Source organism: Xiphophorus couchianus, chromosome 5 (assembly GCF_001444195.1).
Source record: "Xiphophorus couchianus chromosome 5, X_couchianus-1.0, whole genome shotgun sequence".
NCBI lineage: Eukaryota > Metazoa > Chordata > Actinopteri > Cyprinodontiformes > Poeciliidae > Xiphophorus > Xiphophorus couchianus.
This window is the reverse complement of record NC_040232.1, coordinates 24991145-25015102: the sequence shown is the minus strand read 5'-3', so window position 1 is coordinate 25015102 and position 23958 is coordinate 24991145. Positions and strand designations below refer to the sequence as shown.

Sequence of the window (23958 nt, the reverse complement as noted above, 5' to 3'; positions counted from 1 at the left end):
TCCTTCCTTGTCCTCCCTGACTTTACCAGTTAATCTGCTGAACTGAGACCAAACACTCTGACAACCGGCCGTGCGCAGGAGGCCAAAGGTCAAGCGCCATTAAGAGTCAAAACATGGCTGACTCTCTGATCTTCAGATGCGTCGGAGGGAAGAACGTAGCGTTGGGATATCACAGGAAGTTTAGACATTCTAATTTTTGTTAATTTGTTTGCCCTTTAACCAGCACGGTTTTTAGAAGAAAAAGTTTATTTATTTATTTTTTTATCACAGTTGAAGTCTGTTCTCGTCGTAAATATAGCTTCTGTATTTTGTTTGATAGCTGGAAGTTTTAACCGGTGATAAATGATGATGTTTTTGTTGTCGAAAAATAATCCCGGGTTCCGGATGAAAGCTCTTCTGCTTGCTTGAGTCATTTGCGAGGTTGCGTTTCCATGACGCTGCTTCACGTAGACCGTCTAAATGAACCAATAATGCTCTTTTCAGAGAAAGACTGCCTGTTCGAGAGCTTTTGAGGGAAGTGACACAAATCTGGCTGATGGAGAGTTATGGACGTGAGTATCCCAGGGGTGGATTCCCTCTCTGAGATTGAACAGTTGGCTGACTTCTCCAGCTGTCTGTCAGGATCTGGAAAAATAAAAACCAGCCAGGCACTCAGATACTCAGAGGGCGAGGACAAGTGCTATCTTTTTCTTTTTCCAAGTTTGTAGAGAGACAGGGAAGGGAAACTTAGCTTTCTGCAGTGGGAAAAATTACTGACAATCAAGTAACGTGCATATAGAAACACCGTGTTTGGTGAAAACACTGCTGCAACAGCACAACTCTATGAAGAAAATAGAGCAGAAATTTCTCTACAATGACATAAAAGGCTGAATAAGTCATGCCAAAACGGGTATCTGGAGCTGTTTTCAAGTGAACAATGTATTGGTGTTCCCTGGGGCGTCTCTCATTTCAGGTGTGAAATTAAATCACGTTAACACTTAACCCAGTAAGTGTTGACGGGGATTTCATGATCAAATCTAAGACCCAGACCAGACTTGGTCAGATATCTGGGAAAATGATACGTTTTTATGCATTTTGGCCTTTCATCCACACACAAAAAATCTGCTTTATACCACAAAACAGAATTATTTATGAAAACTCCGACCAAAGTCTGCGATAAAAATTGCACCAACATATCCACATACTTGCTTTGACATAATTCCCGAGCCGTGTTTCGTAACTTTATATTATAACATGCTATTAAAAAGTAGTTAAACCTATACATCGGTCCACACAAATGAATCTCCTGGTGCCACGTTTAATTCCTAACAGGAAGTCGTGGTTGTTGTGAAGCAATCCGATTGGCTGACATTGGTTTTAGCTTTGCTCTACACTGCCCCCTACGTGTTTATGTCTATTTGTGCGGGTTCATGTGACTAAAAACTTTTCTGAAGCAATTCTGTGTTTACCATATTTGTTAAAAAGGTGTGGCTGAGATATTTATTTTTATAAGAGACCCAGCTATATGTGCACAAGGCCTAAATATCTCCGTAAATGGAGTTTAATGGGACCAACATCAGATTTGACAAAACAAAACAAAATAAAACAAAATTTATCTTTTAAATCATAGTAACAAACGAGTATCAGAGACTAATTTGTGTCATTATGGGATCTGAGCTAAAACCCTTCTGGGTGTAACTGAAATAAACTCATTCACTTTGTTTGTAATGACTAGAGAGCCTTGACAAACAAAGTGAATTAGACAAAGTGTTGTTGTTTGTCATGGTTAAAGGGCAGTGACAAACAACAGCAGAAATATCCCCAGACAGACATAAAAACAGAACAAATCTATATAATTTATTATCTAGCTAATGAGAGGAACAAAAGTCTCCATTTTGGGTGAGCTAGCAGAAACCAGGGTTACAACCTCAAAGCAAAGATTTTGTCGCAACTTCAGATAGTTATTTATTGATTAAATTAATAAAAAAGCCATGAGACGACTCTTATGGAGTTTGCAACAAACCTCACAGGGGACATATCTAACACATGGAAGAAAGGAAGGAAGGGCTCTACTTAAAGGAGAACAAAATCAACCTGTCATGCATGTCAAGCACTATTTTTTTAAGGGAAACTAGAGAAATTGGACAAATAAAAACCTTTAGATGTTCAGCAGGGAACCATAAAAAAATCAGCTGTAATATCAACATTTGATTCCAAAGTCTTCTCAGAACAGCTGCATTTATACTGCAATTAAATTTCTAATTGGTGGAGTCTACTAAATGGGTTATTTATAGCTATTTTTCCTATTTTTTTATTCACAACTTTGTTGTGAGTAAAAAATAAGTGTTTTTGTAGCACTTAAAGCTCATTCAAAAACTTCAAAGCTTGAGGCTGTAAAATGAGGAAATGTGGAAAACTTTGAGGAATGTGAATGCTTTTACATACCGCCGAGAGTCTGAAAACGCAAACCAAACGAATTGATGTTTAAGTTATTAGCGCGATGAGGACTGCGTTGCAAGCAGCCATGGGAAGTCTTGAGGAGTGTGATTTGATGAAATCAGAGGGTGAGCTGCAGGAAGTTTTAAGCCTCTAATGAAAGGTATCGGCTGAAGGCGACTTGGCCTCCTCTGAAAGGACACATGCCGCATGATGAGGCGTTCCAACTCTACAGATTAGGGTTTTGTTTTTTTTTAGGATGTGATCATAAGACGTTGCAAGGCCACACACAGAATAACACTAGCTGTGTTTCCATTCACACCATATAATTAAGCAAATTGGAATTCCAAAAATAACTTGGCTTAATGGAAGCAGGGCAATTTTGAAAAGCAACTCATGTTTTTTTTTTTGTTTTGTTTTGTTTTTTATAAAACGTTTTTGTGTTAGGTGATCTTTGGGTCATGTTAAAATAAATTTTATTTCATAAAACTGCTTTTTTCGCATCACACGAGTCGTGATCAGCAACCGGCTTTTTCTCCTGCCGTAAAAGACGAACAAGACAACAGGAAGCGGTAGGAGGACGATGTGTGTTTTTCTTCATGACTTGTCACACGAACAAACTTATTCACGTATAATTTTAATTGTGTTTCTTGTTTAATGGAAACACCAAAATTGCAAAACCGTGTTTTATTCTTCACATTAGTGGAATATCGGCAAAGTTTTTCACACGTTTGTAGGGGAAACTCAGTTACTGTAAATGTTTGGGAGGAGACATTTCATTTGATTTTATTTACAGACGTGTACAAAATGTCTTCCATATCTGCCAGATATGGATATCACTGATACTGCGCTATTTGACCACAAAACTCCATGACATTTGTTGTTTTTGTGTCAATGATGTAAAGGAGACTTAGAAAGTCGGGTTCCGGTTTGATTTGGACCTCGTCAGACATTTTGGAAGTCATTCCAATCTGGGTTTTGATGACTCGCGTAAAACTATACGGCTTATGACCGTTTAAACATCTTCAGCTAGTGTCGGCAACAAAATTTCAGAGCACAGTTGAGCCGTCGCCCCTCTCCCTGCCTATCTTTCCCTTCCTTTCCTCCAAAGTTCAATAAATGATGTAGCATTTAATGCTCAGCTGAAATCCACTGCAGTGGTACAATTTACTATATAAACATGGAAAGCAATCGAGCTAAATATACGCTTTTATGAGCTGTCTTCCCAGTTGAGACTACCTGGCTGGATCGTGTGCGACCTGACGTTTTATGGGCCATTGCAAATTCACATTGCCACATGTTCCCGTGTGTGTGTGGTGTTCTGCAAGGACAGCCAGGTGGTTGGGAGAAAGTTAACTTTTTTTTTTTTTCTTTTCCGTTGATTCCATTGGAAAATCTAAAATCACTGCAGGAGTATTCGTTTCAGGTTTTTGGTAAGGCTTGTTTCTGTCAGCCTAAAAGCTCGACTGGCAGCATCCGTCCACGTTTTTTCTACCTTCCAGACAAGTTTCTCTTTGTGTTGATTTGGGTCTGTCAACTCACTGATGTTTTGTGAAAGAAGTAGGCAGACATGTTGAATTTGCAGCTTTAAAAACTTCACTTGCGAGTCAAAAATTTGCTCAAGATTCACAAGTTTTATGATGTCGAAAACTATGTTTACCAAAGCACAGGAATGCACAATGAAAATGTGCATTTAGTTTAGGGGGAAGTTGAGTAAAAGATCCAGTCGTTAGACAAAACACTTAGAAAAAAAAAAAAAAACCTGTCCGGATTTCACAGGAGAAGGAAAGGACTTAAGGATTTTCAAACTATATAGAAGTCACCTGGTTTATGAATGGAATTCACCTGCAAGTAATTTCACCTCAGGATAAATACAGCTGTTCTGCGAAGGCCTTGGAGGTTCGTAAGAGAACATTAGTGAGCAAAAACTCATGTATAAAGGGGAACATGCTAAATCCACACGCTATAGCAGCCTTCAAGCTGTGGTCTAAAATGTATCATTTTTTAAATGTTTTAAAAATAAGAAATACAGTGTTCTCATCATGAAAGAGGGACAAAAAAGCGCTAAAGCAAGGTAGAAGTGTCTTGCTAAAGCAAGTGGAGAAGCTTCCCTGTGTTGGGAAGCTTCTCCACTTCCCTGTGTTGGGAAGTGAAGAAGCTTTGTTTGTTAGTTTACATTTTATGTTAATGGCACAGTATTGATGTATATTGTTTTTCTAAATTTTAGCTTGAGTAAGTAGTAAGTAAATAGTGGTTTAGTCTCATTTGGCCACAGGCAATTTTAAGTAATAATCATTTAAGACAAATGATTGTATAGTATTATGGGTTAATTTTAAGTTTTTATTTGCAATTACACAAAGTTGTCATAGAAACATTGCTAATGAAGTTGTAGAGATGCAGACAAGCAAGTTAACATACGTCTACTTTACTTTCATGTCGGAGTCAGACACCCATTTAGCTATCTGTCACTACACATAGCTCTACGTGTATGGAGACAGAATAACTTAACAACACTGAAATATATTTTCTGATAGTGTGTATGAAATCTGTTTTGTGGTACACACCAACTCCTAAACGATGACACTAAATGTGCATTTCTAATCATTTGTTCCAAAATCTTTTCCCTCCTTTTCATAACAACATGCCGATTGAGAATTACTGTCGCCTTTGCGTCACAGGACTTCACATCTTCACAGAGGACAAAATTACAGAGTTGAGCTTGTTTGGCTGCTATGCCAAATTTTGGTTAGCAGTGGTAATATTTCACCAGCCCACACTAGAAAACAGGGAGTTGCAAAATATCCTTTAGAACTTATCTGATATTCTGGGTGAGTCGCACAGAGTCTGGTTTGCAGTTTCAGGGCCAACCTTGTGGTGTTTTAGCAGCATTAAGCTCAAAATGTATCCAGCACATGTCACTCAGGTTGGCCACAAAGTCCTCTGATGACTTTGACGGGAACTTGCAGTGCTCTGGGACAAGAGGACAAAGTTGCAGTGGCAGTGATTTAAACATAATGAATTCAGCATGTATAAAATGTCTTCAGTCTTGAAAAAAATAAAAAATACGATCTGGGCTTTCAAACCTAAAATAAGGAAAAGTTGTTGAGTTGAATTAAATTCCACTTGGAAAAGTCAAATGTTTGCCACCTCCAGCTCTTGTACTAATACATTCCGTTTTAACTGTGTTGTCTTTCTGCAGTTATTGCTGCAGGGTCTCTTTAAACTTGGACTACAAATTGAAACACTCATTTCATTCCTTTATTACTCTGGTCAAGGTTGACTGTGGGCGTGTGTGTGGGCATGTGGAAGCCAAAGCAGATGTTTTATGTGGCTCTTTTAAAGCTATTTTAGGAGCATCACCCTTGTTTTAGTAGAGTTGATTCAAACCCTTGAACTACACAGGTTCAATTGATTTGGGACATCTAAATGCCATATTGTTAAATATTTTATTTATCACCACATAATTCAATATTTCAGCAAAGTCTTTCACATGTGGATACAAGAACCTTACTTGGCACAGATCCCAGGAACGTTTTGTAAAGAAGAAAAAAAAAGAGAAAAATTATGAGCAACTGAAAAATTCAATATGACTGCCATGATGATCAAAGAAGGAACATTTATTTTTGCACTAAACCACAGGAATATTTTGCGTTAAATCATAATTTGCTCATTCTAGACCACCAAACATAAAACAAAGTGCTTTCTCTGCTAAAGCTAAGCTGCTTAACATATTTTAAAAACTGCACAAGCGGATGCTAAACTGTTAAGAACAAAACAAATACTGGAGCTAATGCTAAACGCACACAAAAATATCTGAAGCTAATACTAAATACAAAAAAATGTATCTGAAGCTAATGCTAAGTACAAAAAATTATCTGAAGCTAATGCTAAATACAAAAAAATGTATCTGAAGCTAATGCTAAACACATGCAAACGTTATCTGAAGCTAATGCTAAACACATAAAAATATAGCTAAAGTTAAACTTCTAAATGCATAAATATCAGCAGAAGCCAAACCACTAAAGAACGCTAACCACTAAGATCTAACATCTTCATCTTCTTCCCGTTGACGGCTGGTGAGACTCGCAAACAGCAAAGTTAGTTCAGTTTTGGAGTCTGACTTTGCTAAATATTATTACTCTGAAGTTGTATGACCAAAGTCGAAAAGATACATAAAGTTCACGCAAGTCATGAAAACTTGTAACATGTTATGGAAAAGTGTTATTTAATAGGCTCAAAAACATCATCCTGATATTTTTCCAACAAATACTTACGCTGTGAGTACCCACTGTTCTTTATGGGACCCAAATCCCATACCCAAAAGGAAGAGGTGCTGGTTTGGGGTTAGGTTTAGGACTAAGGTATGAATTGAGTTTAGGTTTAGGTTAGGATTAGGGTACAAAAAGTACTTTTTAAGATAGAACATAGTACGTGTGTACATGTATGGTTGTTTAAACAAATGTTAACTTCACCCTTAAAACACATTATTTTCCCTTCAGGTCAATTTGCAGATGTTTTTTTTGTTTTGTTTTTCATGGAGCCAAACCAGTTCAAAACTGGGTCAGCCTCAAGTTGAAATGAGACCCTCCTTAATACTGATAAGAGAAAAGTCAACAGAGAGTTCATTAATCGCGGCTTTTATATCTGTTCTTCCATAAAACCTCATGCCAGGAAACATGAGCTTCAGCAGCAGTCAGTGTTTCCTATATGTTGCCTGAATGAGATATTTTCCCTTTTAAAAAGTGTAAAGAGAATTTTAAAGCACTGTTTGACTGATCCAGTGGGTGTTGTCATAGCTGTGCCTGAAAAGTTCAAATTCAATACGGCCTCCGCAAATATAAAAAAAAAAGAAAGAAAAGAAGAAAAATCTGGAGAGTTGCAGAAACAAACATGGTGGTTCATTTTGTGTTGCGTTAGTGCTGCCACAATGCATATTTTTGAACGTGCTCTTAAAGTCTGACTCCATAAAAGGGAGAGAAATCTGCTGCCGGACTTGCATCACTGATGGTGATTAGCCTGGTCTCTGACCACAAGAATTACTAATCCCCCAGTTTTCCGACTTGAAAGAGGAACTCGCACAATTTGCATGTGATGTCAATAAAATAAATGAGATCTTCCAAGGCAAGTGAAGCGCAGCACTAGTGTTGATGTAGTCTTCTCCAGGAGTCAAAAAGGGACCCCGGATGACTTGCCTTAGACTCTCTTTGAAGTGTTTTTATGATGTGTGACCTGATGTCCATTTAGGAGAACTGAACATTTACTTTGATTTCAGGCTCCATCCTGCTCCAGTCAGAGTTTCTGTTACTTTGTTAGACACATAAAAGCCTTTTGACGTCGATGATGGGAATGGCAACTTAAAAAGAAAAAATGTTTGGAGTTGGATGTGATCTGTGCTCAATCAGAAAAGAGCTACGTTGCTGTCCACATATCCTACATGTCTCTGGCCAGGGGATCATGGAGCAATTTTGAAATGAGATTTTGCAAAAAAGTTCGTATATCTTACCTACAAGAGATAAGTCAAGGTGTCTTCATTTACTATTAACCTAGATTAGTTGGTGAATAGGCTGGAGCTAAGTGGAGCCAAGACAAAATTGACCATCTATCGTCAAACAAATCCTTCAAGATGACTTGTGCGAATGCTATTTTCTAAAGTTTGAAACTGTCAGCATGTCTGGGTTATATGATTATTTACAGAAAAAACGATTATTATTTGCACAGAAAGTGGTGGTAGGATCATTGTTAGCTACCAGTGATCTTCCTGTGTGAAACACAAGCTGATGGCGAAAGACTCGAGACTCTTGGAGTCAGAGCAATGGCCTGAAATTTTAAAAAAGTGGTGTAAAAGGCACATGCATCGCTGTAAAAAATCACCTACAATGATCAGTTTCTCTGATTTTAGTCTTTATTAGTATATGTTTGAGTAAAATGAATAACTCAGTGTGCCAGCCACCCTCTGCACACTGTCATCAGCAGCCAGGAAAGCAGATTTAGTGGGAGACTGCTTCTGCCAAAGTGCAGGACCGACAGACTGAGGAACTCCTGTGTCCCTCGTGCAATTAAACTCTTCAACTCCTCTCTGGAGGCTGGAAGGAGGGCTAACAGGAGTACAACAGAAACAGAGGGACTATAGGGCCGGGCTGTGGGAGACAGGAACAATTTCCCTCAGGGAAAATCCCAAAGGGTTTAATAAAGTTTCTCTCTATCTATCGATCTATCTATCGTTCTTTTATTCTATGAACTACTGGCATGTCTCTGAAATTCCAAGCAAAAATTTAGTATTTATTTGTAGAAAATGAGAAATGGCCAAACTAACGGAAAAGATGCAGCACTTTCAGACCTCAAATAATGCAAAGAAAACCAGTTCATGTTTATTTAGAAACAACAATACTAATGTTTTAACTCAGGAAGAGATCAGAAATCAATATTTGGTGGAATAACCATGAGGTTTTCAGTTCAGTGCAGTGGGCTCTTAAATATTTACAGAGTTGTATGTTATGGCAAAAATGTAAGTGTTTTTTTTTAAATAGATTTTTACACTCCGGTCCCATTTGTAGCCCACGGTTTTTGTGTAAATCCTCATCGGCCTCGGTGCACATAACCATCTAATTCAAGATGAGCTATGTTTTTTTTAAAGTGGTGGGTTTTTTTTTTCCAAGTTGTTAGCTTCAGTCTGTGGGACTGACCTCCTAAAAACAATTTGTTTTACATAGGTGCAATAATGACTGAAGTATCATGATTAGTCATCACTTTGTGGAGGGACCCTCATCCAAATCAGCAGCAAATCATTGCTGGAGCATTGGAGCAAATCTCTTTCTTAAAAGACTTTGAATAAAACAACATAATCAGATCCGAAAATAACTTAAGGGATGAATAAAACCATGATGAAGTAGTTTGTCTGCCGATTTTAATCATTGGTTTTAGACATTTAATGACCACCTAAACTTTTTCCTTCAGTTGGTTTCAGGTTTCAACCGTCTCAATGTTCCACATTCTCCAATCCTGATGTAAATTTAAAGGCCATCTTTTAGCATACTAAAATGCTTTTGAGAACATAAACATGTGGGGCTCCTGACTTTTTTACCTGTTAATCTACAGTAAAGTATATACTGGTTTTTTATTTACGTTCTTACTTGGTGTCATACTCCATGAGTTATCTCCTTAGCGGTAGAGAGTGAAAAATCTGATACTTTAAAAGCTCTTTTCCATCTGCTTCATAGTGGACGCTAACAGCTACCCTGCTGCCACCTGAGACAATCTGAAACGGAAATCCATATTTTTGTCTGACTGTCACTGACAATGTCATGGACCATGAATCATTGTCATTCAGTCAGTCCTCAACTTTTTACAAAAGTTCTAGCTTTTCCGTCATCATCATTGTCTGTCGGTGTTTTTCTTTTAAAACTATGAGAGTTATTTGTATTTGGGCTGATCCAAATGTTCCCATGATCTATTGTCAAACCAGTGCTGGAAACGCAATGCGGCATTCAACTGACCTGTGGTCGGTTTTTACATAAGGAACAACCGGTTTCCTCTGAATGTCGCGTCGCATCCCACACCAGACGTCACTGACGTGCCTCAAATGTCAGCCAAGCCCGTGAGCCAGAAGGGAGATGAGTGGAAAAGCTGGGCGCAGACGTATGAATCTCATCTATTAACCAGCTGGGTTCATCAGGTCCGTCCCTTTTTATTCCCTTTGCAAGGCGTTTGGACCAGAACAGACCTTTTCCTGAAGGTTCTCAGTCCTGAGTTCTCGCAGAGAAACTTCCACTATGGAAGACAAATTAGAGAAGTCTATTGTCTCACTTCCTTCTCTTGCCACCTGTACATTGGCCGTGGTCTTTTCATACACTTTTGTCTCATCGTATTAACCTAAATGAGCAACGATCAGTCGTCTTTGGTAAACTATTTTCTCATTCCTCTTGAATTCCCTGCAGTTACCCGCTTCCCAAAGCTTGGAAAAGCTTCCTAAAGGTCTGTGAGTGCGGATGTCTTCAGTGGGCTGCTGTGGAATGAGGTGGGAGCTGGGTTATGGTTTTCTGAGGCCAATGCCTGGAAGTGGCTCTCGCTTGGTGTGCAAAGACACGGATATCTAAGCAACATGTTGAAACCTCATTATATAATGGAATCCTGTTAAACCCTCTTAGAAAAGGAGAGGATTGTATCTCTAGAAAGCCATGCTGCACAATGTAAGGAGGGCGTGAAGCAAAAGGAAAGTGAATCAGTAGGAGTGGAAATTTTCTGCCTGTAATTTTTCATGTTGAAGTGACAATAACTAAAATGACTGGGTATTTGACTTTTTAGTGTGTTGAGAAATTCCCAGAAAAATACCCACACCTAGCACTTCTCTTAATCCCGTTTTCCCCTTTAGTTTTTCTTCTCTGATTGAACTATTATGGACATAATTGACAGAGATGAAATGCTGGATTATGGGTACATATAATAAGTGTGTTGAGCTGATGCAAAATTGTTCCCCAAACTCATTTTTGTGTTCATACAAAGCTCTGTTGCATGTTTCATTTCCATTTTATTGTGGTATCTTTAATCTAAACAGAGTTTGTGTCAACTGAAACTGCTGCAGGAATGTGATTTTTCTTTCCTTTTTTTTAACCACCTTGCCAGACCCCATGTTATTGCTGAGTTTTATTTTGTTTCTGCTGTATTGGTACTGTCAGCTGCTTGGCTGGCGGAATCGTAGCTTCTGCGTGTTTTTGCAAAGCTAGCCTAATTCAATCTTACTCTTCTGTTGTAGGCCTCTTAATGAAAACAAAACAGTTATGTGGCAGTTTTGTGTGTGTGTGGTGATTTACAGCCAAACTATGTAGCAATATGTCTTGCCTTGCAAAAGTACTACTTTCCCTTGAACTATTCACACATCAAAACAATCGCTACAAGTGTTGGCAAGCTATATTTTAAGTATAATACATGCAAATTCTGCATATCAATAATATTTTTGGCCTGTTTGATGGACTTTCACTGCCCTTGATTCCCTCATTTGACGATTACTTTCAATAAACATGAAGCTAAAGATGTTCAGCAATATCATCACAATTACATTTATTCCTCCTCCATGTTTCATTTTGTCAGATTAATGTGTAGTGTCAGCTTTTCACCACGTTTTCACATGATCACATATGTGTCATGTGATCAGAGCTTTTCCTTCCATATGTTAACCATGTTTCCTAGATCACTGCTATGTCTTCTTTTTTAATTGTTGGCAACGTTTTGTACGGTGGCCCCAAAGTGCAAAACACCTGAGTAGTTCACTAAACACAACTACAAATTTCAAAAATACAACATATTCAAAAACACAGCAATGTTAACTGGCTGCAAGATCAATTACAAATTAAGAAAATATAACAATATTGACAAAATTGTAGACATACATCCCAATGGAAAACCTAAGACATCTCTGATTGGACGACACCACTTTTGACTTTAGACCAGTATTATTCTGGCATTCACTCTCCCTTGGTTTAGATAGGCAGACAGTCAGAGTACTGTGTTGTTTTGCCCAAACTGTGAAAAAGAACACAGCCTAGCTTTGTAGTATGTCCCGACTGAAAATATTCTTGCATAGCAGCAGTGTCATTTGCATCACCGGTAACATTTTCAACAAACGTGCTAAGGCCAGAATAACTTCCAGTGGTAAAGTCAAAAGTGATGTCGTAAAATCAGCAACGTCTTGGGTTTCCCACTGGGACCTACGACTTCTCTTTTGTTATTGTTGTGTTTTCTTAATTTGTACTTGATGTTATTGCGTTTTGAAATTTGTAGTTGTGTTTAGTGAATTGTTGAAGTGGTTTGCACCTCAGGGCCACCGTAGGGTATGTCGCTGTTTGTTCACTAATCTTTAAAGTAAGATGGGGGTTAACACAAATCCCTGCCACTCCTTTTCAGAGCTCTCTTTCTGTAAAAATGTCTGCATGTCATCCATCTTTTACCTTCCACTTCACAATTTATGGGCTACCTCATAATGCTCTATCACATAATATCCCAATAAAGTTAATTGAAACTGGCGGTTGTGAAGTGCGCCAGAATGAATGACTTCTCCTTATTTCTGCTGAACACCATTCATTTATTAAATTGCAGCTAAGGAAGCATGAAAGTGGAAACCAGCAGTTTTAGGGCATAAATATTGGGCTGTCATTCCCTTTTTCTACAACCTGTGGTTGGATACCATGTCCAGACATAGAACTCTGTCTCCATGAAGGTGCTTTGAATGTCTGTGTGCACGTCAAGCATTCTGCTCAGATTTCTTACAGTAAAATGACCTGCACCAAAGTCTGTCATTAATAGGATGAAGGGAAAACAATCAGATTGAAATATAGTACTGAGGAAGTAATCAAAAGTTTGTGAAGCGAATAGTTTTGGCCAATATGACAGAGGTCATTCCTGTTGGCAGAACTATTCATGACACCAAAATAGGCCAGCACATTTAAAATAGACATTTGTCCTTTTCTATATGAAAACTGGCTTAAGAGTCAGTCAACAATACTGAACATCCCTGGACCAGTAATGTTTTAATTATGATAAACATTATTCCCTGGATTTTTAAATAGATGGAGACCACACTCTGCTTGTTTCTGACATTAAACTTTGGCTGCAACAAGTCTAATTTAAATTCTTCTTTTCTTTTTAAGCCTTTGTGTTTATTTTGAATCACCATTTAAACCCTAACCAAGGTAAATAATCCCCTTTAATGAAATTCAAATTAATAATCTCCTGTTAATGAAAACTGCCTTCTTGCAAGAGCCTGTTGAACTTCCTTGGCTTAATAAAAATGAAACCTCAAATATCCCAACAACTGGTCTGGAAGCCGGATCTAGTGCGTTAATTTTGGAAGGACGATCCTGTTTGAACTACTTTCCAAAAGCCAGAGATCTCCACAAGGGGGTTCCCCCCCTGCCGAATAAAACTGATTCTCTTACTAGCATATTTTGGACGTCTGTCAGCTTTTATGTACCTAGGGCCTTGTACTGTGCTTGACACCACACTGTAATGGAAAGCCAGTACAAAGCACACTTCTGAACATAGAGATTTTCTATTAGTTTCTTTGTAATGGCAATAGTTGTTTGTGTGTAGAATTAATTCACAATCCATGCAATTAATCTGCCAGTCTCTTTTCCTTCCAGACAATCCAGTTTTCAAACATGCATCACTGGCAGAATCAGAGCTGTAGAAAGAACAACACAAGAAGGGAATGCTTTAAAACCTTCAATACAGATTTTGCCAGAGGGATTTCCGTGAAAGTGGTTCACCAGTTGGGGAGGATTTCAGTCAGTCTCTAGAACAGAAGGTCCATGAAGAACGTGAGAAACAGAACTAATTTAAGGTGCATTCACACCAGCCCCAGTCTGCTTTAATGCCACTGTAGTTACTTTGTCTAGAATGTCTGGTTTGTTTGGGGAGGTGTGAATGAGCAATCAAACTCTGATGCGGACCAAAAAAAGCAAACTCTGGTCCACCTACAAACCTAGATCTCAGTTTGGTTAGAGTGAACTTCGCTGCTATTCAAATACGTATCTGGATGTTAGCAGACCAGAGACAACTCCAAAAATAGGAAGTGGACTGCAGCATGGAGCATTCTGGTTTTAAATACAACCAAAATAAACCTGAGTGTCCACCGTCAGCTGGAGAAATAGGCCGTGGTGTTTTGCCAATGATAAGAGTAATCCTACAACCGCTAAAATCTGATGCCACTCCAATTTTCTTTACAGTTTGTGAAAAGAGAATTTGTGTCCGTGTCTTCTTCAGAGGTTTTTGTGTCTTTTCCTCCAATGGTTCTTGGTGCAGCGCCACCACAGGTGAGAGAGGAAATAGATTGTTTTAAGGGTTTAGTTCATTTGACACAGTGCAATGAGCTGAAAATCTAGCAAAGGTTGCAATTTTCGGCCCCCGTCGAAATAAGTCTACAGGACTATCAGGTCTGAATGTCATCCAAATATGGGCATATCTGTAAAAGACCATTGTCTATTGATAATAACTAGAGCAATGTTCAACCGTAAACATAAAAGTACATGAAGTAGGTTTAAAATATCTGCAAATAGTTGATTTGTTGATAATACGTTGGACACCAACAATTAAGAAGAGCAACAAATTGTTTGGTGTTTCACTATTTTTGAGCATATTTGGTCAGAAAGATGAAAGTGACGGTACAGTTGGACCCAAGATGGTAAGTCAGTGTAGTTTGTCATCTTGGCTTTGCTCTTTTATTTCCAAAACCACGGCAAAAAAAAAAAAAAACCTTGTAAAAGCTTCAAAATAAAAAATTTGGGGGATCTGAAATACCCCGTCTCTAGGATTAAAGGTGATGGCTGGTACAAGTCAGGAGTGAGACAGGAGATTTATGTCCAAGCTTGTTTTAGGAGAATGACAACTTAGTTCATGAAAGACCATTCAGTATTGTATTCATTGCCCCAAGAATACATGCAACAGCAAAGTCAAATATACCAATAAAACGGTGGCCAAAATGTGGTCCAAGTACTTTTGGTCAGCCCAAACCAAAGAAGGTGTCTCCCTTCTATTATCTCAATTGTCATTGTCATGGACCACAGACTAGAATTAAAAGGACCTAAATGGGTTTTCTTTTCTTTCTTTAAAGGAGATGTTGAAGACAGAATTTCGAGGAGGGCGTTGGTGAGACAAGGGCATTATTCAGCGTGACTGACGGGCACAAAACGGCACACTTGTTTTTTTTTTTATCACATGCAGTTGACAAAGATAGATGAAAGACTTAACTTATATGCACCCTCTAAAAACTTGAGGTTTAAATCAGGCAGCTGGGTTGGGACTTGACTCTCAAGAAAACTTGGTATATCTTGTAACCGGGGAGAATGTCTGACATAAGAAAGCTGTTAAAGGGTACGTTTGATTTATCAACCAGATATTCACAGTCTGTGGTCTATTTATTGCTCATAACAATCAGTTCAGGTTAGCTGTAGCTTCATAACACTGACCACACAGATTTCTCTCTGACTGAAATCAGTCAAAAGTGAGGTAATGTCTGAAGAAAATAAACTTCCTTTACCTTTGATGTCCTAGTCTCTTGCTGTTAAAGGTGCAGTGTTATGTAAAATCTTTTTTCAGCTTTACTTTATGTTATATAATGTTATCCCCTCATCAAAAACACACCTGGAGTGTTAGTTAGATTTTTTTTCATGCATGTTTGAGAATTTTTTTTAAACTCTCGTGGACTTCTCAACGCAATGCTGGTAAAAACGTTGCTAAAGGGTTAATAGAGGAGCCATGTTGTGATGACTTCCTGAAGGCAGAGTTTCAGTAAACCAGGAGTTTTTAAAGAGACAAAGTTTCCAATTTCAAGGCGTTAAATTGGGAAATAAAGTTATTTTTGATATGTAGCATTTTTATATCAACTGAGGTTAACATAGTTACTTGATTGTGCTATAAAAGGCCACTATATGTCTGGAAAACACAAAACTTCCCCTTTTAGGATAACGTCATTACCAACCTGCTGCATCTTTACATGTCGACTTCAAACATACATATTAAAAAAATCTACGCTGTGAACATCTACGCTGTTAAAAGATTCACATAGCTGGGTATCAACACCAGCAGTCTGTTTTTAAATAAATGTTGAAAATCAACAGCCAAATCCTTTGCTCTCTTCCAGGACACCCGAGACCCTTAAAACATTGTCTGTCATTATGGATTTAGGACCTAATCAGTTAGAGAAACCTTATATTGCACGACTTTGACCTTTCCCACTAATTTCACGCTCTTTTTCAGTGATCGGTGCTCATGTTGTCAGCGTGCCTTTGACGACACCCGGCAAACCGAGGATTAAGGTTATGAAATTGGCGTGAAGAATGGCGGCTGGTGGTGTTTAGTGTGGGTGGAGGTCAAAGATGGGAGGTTGCTTTCGGGTCATCGGGTTGTTTTCTTTACACTTTATGTTCCCGTTATTATCTTCGTATGAAGAGAGCTTTCCTCACCAGACGTCTGCTATCGATTGTTGCCATTTAATCTGCAAAAGTCAAACATGAAACATCAATGCAAACAGGTGAATGAATCAATCAGCTACTGATTTGTACATTAGTGGATGATGCATTGAACATTGACATCTATGCTAAAAAAAAAATAGGATTATGTATGCAAAATTCTTCTTCAGTGAGACTGTTACCTTCATAAAAAGCGCTAATGAATTTAAAGCAGCATGAATCCTGACTTAATGAGATGTCTGTAGATTATTAGAGGTGCTAAAGATCTAAGGGCTTCTCTCAGGTCATAGGTCAGGAGGTTGACAGCAGCCCTAAACATACACACTGGAGGAATATAAGCTAAGAAGGAGGAGCGAATAACTGAAAGGTGAACCCAAAATGTTTTTGGTGAGTTTCAAGACGGCACAGATTAGGAATTACTGTCAGTCTGCCTGTCTGATTTGATCCGTCATTTTAGTTTTAGGTTTTTCTTCTTTTTTTTTCTTCTCCAACTTTCATTTTTTTGGAACAAGTCTAATGTCAACGCTGTCTGCAATAATATTAACAATAGTCTCTTAAGCCACCTTAAAGGATCGGCGCCACCTGGAAAAGTTTTTTTGTTTTGTTTTTTGCACAGCAGTGTAGAAATGTCAGTGTGGATCACAGCACAAATAAAGTTTACAATGTAATTAAAGCAAAATGCCAGATCTCTGTGGCCTGGTGACCCTCCTGTGAACTTTGCAGTGGAAGGATAAGTTACAGCAGTCAGTGTTTGGTTACTAAAAGTCAATCTCTCTCTCCTTTCCCTCTCTTTGTACATATACAATAACTATTTTCTTCTTTTTTTTTTAGTAATTGTTTATGATCCGTCTTTCCATCCCTTTTTTCACCTGCTTATTGTTAATTAACTGACTAAATCAAAGCAAATCTCCTTTAAGTTGTCAATGGGACTTAAAAGAGATTTAAGTCCCATTGACACTTGAGGCTTAATGAGACTTAAGATTTAAGTCTTAAGTTAATTTTGACGCATTTTTGTCAAAATCTGAACATACTTTCTTCACTGTTGAATACAGGCAAAGTATACATTTGACTGAAACGTACCAACCCTGTTACTTTAAAGCTGTTTACCAAACCATAATTTCTGGTTGCTATTACACCTTGGAGCATATAGCATTAGCATCAATTTATTTTCAAAAACACTGCAAATCACCATAATGTTTTTATCTAATACTTATTAAGTTGAACTTTTCACTTTCGCTAACATAGAAGCACAAAAAAAACCTTTATCCCAGTACTTCCCGTTATTTCTTCTTTACTTTTTATTTTTTAAAGAAACAGTTCTCGGTTTTTGTTAAATACTTCATTTCAAACATGTAAGGCCAACAACCCTGAACAGTAATAAAAAAAAATATATATATAGTTAATTAAATTTTAATTAACTATTAAACTGATCAAATGTAACTTACAACAGCAACTAGTAGTCATAAGAGATTTACATATTTCTAAGCTTATTTGCATATATATGTATGTAAGGACTAATTTAAAACCCAAATTCTTCAAGTTTGTACCTTTTTAAAACATAAAAAGGTGTAAGCTTTTCTGATGGCCTCAGGTGTGTTTGACCTGTATAATCAATCAGAGGAGACAATACGGTTTTCCCTGCAAAGCAAACATGCCAGAGCCTCAGGCCGCCGTCGCTCTTTACAACCTGTGACCTCTGAGTTTAACTGGGGTCACACGAAACACAAACATCTGAAGTTGAATCCTTTTTACTTTTGAAAGTCTTCAACTTGGCAAAATCAGATATTAAAGCTGTTCTTTGTGCTTGCAGGTTGTAGCTCACCTGAAACTACAACCTGTGGTTACCTCAGCTCGGCGTTTTAGCATGACATGTTTGTGGCTTGTTTCTTTCACCGCTGCATTTCCTTTCAGGATTTATTTTTATTTTGCTTTACTTGTGCTCACCAGTAGTGACCTGAGTTCTACTAAATTATCAAAAAATGTCAGTACGTTTTTCTAACACAATGCAAGCATTAGACTGGAATAATGCTGCCTGTTTTTTTTTTCTCACCCTTGGAAAAGAACTGTTTTCCTTCAAGTTGTCTTGGATCAAAGGACATGGATGCTACTGAGCAGGATAATAAAGGAGGGAAGATTCTTTTAAAGGGTGTGATTCTAAGCTAAATGAATATTTTGAATTGTCTCGGTGTCTTAAACACAGTTCTTAGGGGTCCTGAGCTCTGGGATCAACACTAAAGTTGCACTTAGGTGCCATCAGAATTTAATAAAGTTTTGGTCAAACAAAGAAAAGCTGGGGGAAAAACAACCAGCTAAACATCAGTCTCCGAGGTTAAAGCTGCTTCTCATTCAAAGCTCAAAAGGAGTGGTGTGCTGCTGTTGTGTTGCATCTAATGTTTAAGGGATACGCAGCACTTTTTACAAAAAAGAAACCCAGAAAGTGACAAAACCACGTTCTCAGAAAGGCAGCTGAAGTTTGTGTGTTTTTGTGTGATTTCAGGGGGCTTTTCATCACTGTTCATGACCGAGGGCACATTGCTTCAATTCTCCAAAACTGGCCAGAAAAGGACATAATGGTAAACCTTTGACTTGAAAGCTTTTGGGGTTTTTTTGTGCTGAACTCAAACCAAAGTGCATCACAGAATATGTTGTTTTCGAATGTACTTACAGGCAAAAAGTGGGACTTTTTATTATTGTGGATTTTATTGGTCAGAACTAATAAATGGCAACTGATCAATTTTGACATAAAACAGTGTGTACTGTAAGAAAAATACACAGAAATAATGCAAACAAAGTCTAATGCAGAGAAGCCAGGGCCCATGGAACCAGTTATTAGTCATATCCCTCCAAAAAGCAAATCCCAAGATGTGGAAAATAAATCTTTTTCCCAATATTTTTTCATTATAGCAATATGGCTTCCTGCCCAGGGTGTCAAAGTCCTTGGTTATGAGTCAGCAAACAAACACACACATAAAAAAAATCATTTTGACAGTTCTCCCAAGAATAACTGTTCTGATCATTCACATTCAGTCCATGTTGACAGAACACTGTACAACACTGCCAACTTGCGAACGACATTAAAGTACTTGATTAAACTCCTATTTTGCTAAATCATAAGGCTATTTCACTATTTTTCTTAAAGTAAATATGATCTTTTAATCTAAATTAGACAATTCTATTCTGACCAGAGATTTCCTTAAAACAAAGTTTGAGAACTATGAAAATTTTATCTCAATTGTGAAAACACTAATACAAATTCTGAGCTGTTATTCACATCAGAGTAACCTTAGACCAGTGGTTCCCAAAGTGTGGGAACCCCGCCTGCAGGTGGGACGCGGGAAGCAGTATGGATGAATGAAAAAACAAAAAAACAGTTACACAAAAGTGTTTCACTATAAAGATGGTTTGTAGTTTGTTTTGTTGCAACCTGAAGTGTGAAATAAACTTCATTGGAGTTTGAAAACAAAATATGTGTATAGGTTTATGTCTGGTTGAACGATGTGTGTAACCAGTTGATTTTTGGGGGGGTGGGAGGGGGGTATTTATTGTAATCCATAGGGGGGCCCAGAAGAAAATCTTTGGGAACCACTGCCTTAGACTCAGATTGGTTAACCCTAGACTGATTTCTGCTACCTCAGAGTAAAGCTAAACAGTCTCTTGCCCTCTTTGCACTTCATAAATAAAAGAACACGTCACGCTCTCAGCAGCATGACGACACCACCAGGCATTCCTCGCATGTCGGCTGTACCTGCGGCCGCAGCCACCTGTTCACAGCTGTCAACAGCAAGGCATTTACTGTACCTGAGCTCTGCTAATGCTGCTGCGCGTTCTCAAGGTGGTCTTATCGTAACCTCAGTCGGTACGTCCTACTTTCAACATTTCACAAAGGAGCCAAGGTTGTCATTCTCTGATGAGCCCGAGCTGCCACTGGAACATATTAACAAGATTTGGCAAGAAGGGAGAAGAAAAAACAGCATGGAAACTAATCAGCCACCCTCAAAAATTGTGAGATTTTTGGAGGAAAAAAGGTGTGAAAGTGTTGCGCCTTCAGTGACACTTTTTTGTAAAAGTGTAAAAGTTTCTTTTTTTAACATCAGGCGTTACATAAATGACGTTTGTAAAGCAGTAAAGGAAAGTTTGGTTAAATTTGGTGCTCTCACTGAGCAGGGTTTTGTAGTGTAAAAGTTCATATTTGTTCAAACATGGCAAAACAAAGAATCGAAGAGCAGCTCTAACTGAGACTGGAGTCCTGCCGTTCACAACAAAGAGCCGTTCAAAAGAATAGAATCGCTCGTGAGCGATACATCTATACTCTCTGCAGGTATGATTTGACTTCTCTAGTTAGAAATGTACATTTTCTGACGTTTTTGGCTTTTGCTCCATTTTCCAACAAGGCTGTGAGTCTCAGGAGTGATGTGCTAGAGATGTTTATAAGCCAAACTTCCAAACTTATTGGGCAAAACCCAATTAGCGCTACAAACGTTGCAGTTAGACAGGCGGGAGCTGGTGTTAGCAACGCATCAGTGTGGTTTTTTCTAAAAGTACATTTTAATATCTAATGATATTTAATGATCATGGTTATCATAAGTGCGTTAATGTAGGCTATATACAGTACATAAATATATAAAAACATTTTCCCCATTTTATAACGTATATGAAAAAGAAAGTGTACGTCACTCTGAAGGTGTGGTGGCACCATCAATTACACGTAGAGGAAACTCTGCTGGGGAAACATGCGTGAACATACATACCAGATCTGAGAGAATGGAGAATTTTTTTGGGATTTTTAGGCAAATCTAGGCCACTGTTTAATTTGTCAAAATCAAATAGCTTCTTTTTAAATATGCGAAATATGGACATTAGAGTATTTCCTTGTTTTATCTGAATAAATATGTTAGCTGAGAGTTCTAATAGAGGAATGAGTAATGTGGTACCGTACTGACTTGTGTTGACTGACAGGCTGTTTGTGTGACGGACGGAGAGAGGATCCTGGGACTGGGAGATCTGGGTTGCCATGGCATGGGCATCCCAGTGGGGAAGCTGGCCCTCTACACGGCCTGTGGGGGAATGCCTCCCCAGCAGTGCCTGCCCGTCACGCTGGATGTCGGCACAGACAACGAGGTAAGCAGTGACGTCTCAAAAATGAGACGTGGTGTTAAAAATTCAGCACAAATCAAAATGTGAGAAGTGCGGTGCTTTTGCTCTGCCCTTTCTACTTGAACACCCTAAATAGAATCCAGTTTTATTCAGAATTCAACAACCTAACAATACGGTCTTAGACCACCTCTTCCCTTAATAAAAGAATCATTTCAAAACTGCTCATTTGAATTCACTCAAACTGTCTCTGCCTGATTTTTAAAGATGCATTTGATGATCCGATGGGGGAGGGAGGAAATCCAAACACAACTGTATATTATATATTTAACAAGGCTATAGTTGTTTTAAAAAGAAGTGAAGTTATTATTCCTCCTTAGTCATGCTTCAGAGGTCAGCCAAGTGTAGCTAACACATTTCACAGTTTACAATCAGGAAACACTCTGTGCTTTGGTGAGGTAAGCATCTCTGCCCATGCCAGTTGGGAAAGTACCTTTTTTTTCTCTGCCAGTCTGTGCTGAAAAGCAGCTTAGAGAAAAGCAGTTGGTAATTGGTTAATTTTTTTGTGTTTTTTTATGCCGCCTTCTGGGTTATGGCAACAGACAGTTTTTCATCAATCATAAGGTCACAATCTGACGGAACTTTCCCATTGATCATTTAATTAGTATTTGGCTTACAGGAAATGTTTCCATTTCAGCCGTAAAAATACCAGCATATTAGCCCCCACCCCAAAAAAACCACACAAAAGATACAATAGTCAGTTATTTTAATGGCGTTCAAACTTAACTGAGTAAAATTGTTCATTGGTCTGCCAAATCATCCACTTTAGCTTTCAATCTTTACAGGGTTACAGCATTTGCAGTAACTCTGCTGCAGCTCTTGACCTCTTTCTTTATGAGCCTCTCCATCCCAAAATTCTACTTGATTTTCTCTCTCTAGATTTATGGCCATTTCCTCAGGTCCATAGACACAACACAAATTTAACTTATGATAACAAACTTTTAATAATAACAAAAAATAAATATATATATATATAATAAATAACAGTTTAAAGCACATGTATACTGCTTCTGGCCATTTTCAGTCATCAGTCTGTTTCAGTTTTTAGTCCTTACCTTTGTGCAGTTCAGATAGACTTCATAAAAAAAATCTGCACAACTCTTAGAAAGAATGAGGAAAGGTTTTGGATCATAAATAAGTGCAAGTGTAATCTGCATGCAATAGTTTCCGTGGCACAGCTAATTGTTTCTCAGTTCTTCGATTAAAACCCAAAGTCTTGAACGTCTTGCATGGGGATAAAAACTAACAGCTCATAAAACCCCAATTAAACACATTAAAGTTTCCAAAAAGGTTAAAGGGGTATGAATATTTTTGCAAGACACCGTGCACACATACATGCAGGCGCACATATATCGGGCTTCCTGGTTTCTGCCCTGCAAATGCTTATAACTGAGATTTCACTGTATTCTGCCAAGCCCTGGTTGAGGTTTCTTTATTTCTGCCATTCTGAAGGGATGACAAGCTAAATGGGATGTAATTGGATAAATGGAGCTGCTTTGTGAGTGTGTGTGGGGGTGGGGGGGTGCGTGTGTGTGTGAGTGTGTGTGTAGCTCTTCTCGACTAGCCTCACGAAGACGGCAGGCTAGGATGTGGCCTCTTGGTAACCTGCTTCAGTCTGCAGCCCCGATTCTGGACGCATAATGGGGGAAGAGCGGGAGGGAGGGTACGAGGCAGTGGTTGCTTTGGCTAATTATTCAAATTACTGCTATTACAGGATTATGTTTGTCCTTGAGTGGGTGTAGGGATTAATAGAGAGTTATGAATACATCCAAGAACTTAAACAGACAGATCCCACAATGTTGAAGTTTCTTTTCTTCAAACTTATGATTTAAGGTTTTAGGACTTATTTACTTTGTGGTTTTCGCTGAATGAGCCAGGCGACAGTTTATCTTAGCAGTAATTGTAAAGTCAGCAGCTGGTTAGCATGTATGTTAGCATTTATATTTGTAGGACAGAGGCACATAGTTTTACAGTGTTTGTTGCAGGATTTTATTTTATTTTTTTCAATGGATATTATAACAACCTTACTGCATGGAAGATGGAAACCTACTTGTTATGAAGGAGAGCCTGCCTACCCAGGTACTGAGGAGGTGGTCAATCTGAACAAGGTTGCACAGAATGCGACGTGTTTTGAGGCATAGAGTAGCCAGGTACAGTTTTAAAACTGACCTTTTTGAAACAATTGCACCACAAATTTTCATTGCTAATCCTCATTCCCTGGATTACAGGAGGGATCATTCACAGCTCCAATTACCCACATAACAATAGACCTGAAAATGATAGTGAAGAATAAGAAAAAATTAGCCTGACTCGATAGCAACATTTCTAAACTTGGGTGAAGATACGTGCGTGTGGACAATGTTGCATCTGTAGTGCATCATTGAAGCCCAAAGTAGTCATGGAAGTGATGGGAGTGAACCAGAGTTACGGGCAA

General features: G+C 38.4%; 1 protein-coding gene across 2 annotated transcripts in view; it reads left to right on the top strand.

The window, feature by feature from the left end:
* me1 (malic enzyme 1, NADP(+)-dependent, cytosolic) overlaps positions 1-23958 on the top strand; it is an 89232-nt gene that overhangs the window by 44677 nt on the left and 20597 nt on the right. For both annotated transcript variants that reach the window (XM_028018604.1, XM_028018605.1), the window contains 2 exons: positions 18871-18946; positions 21330-21491. In XM_028018604.1, the coding sequence (XP_027874405.1) occupies positions 18871-18946; positions 21330-21491 (238 nt within the window). The remainder of the gene's footprint in view (positions 1-18870; positions 18947-21329; positions 21492-23958) is intronic.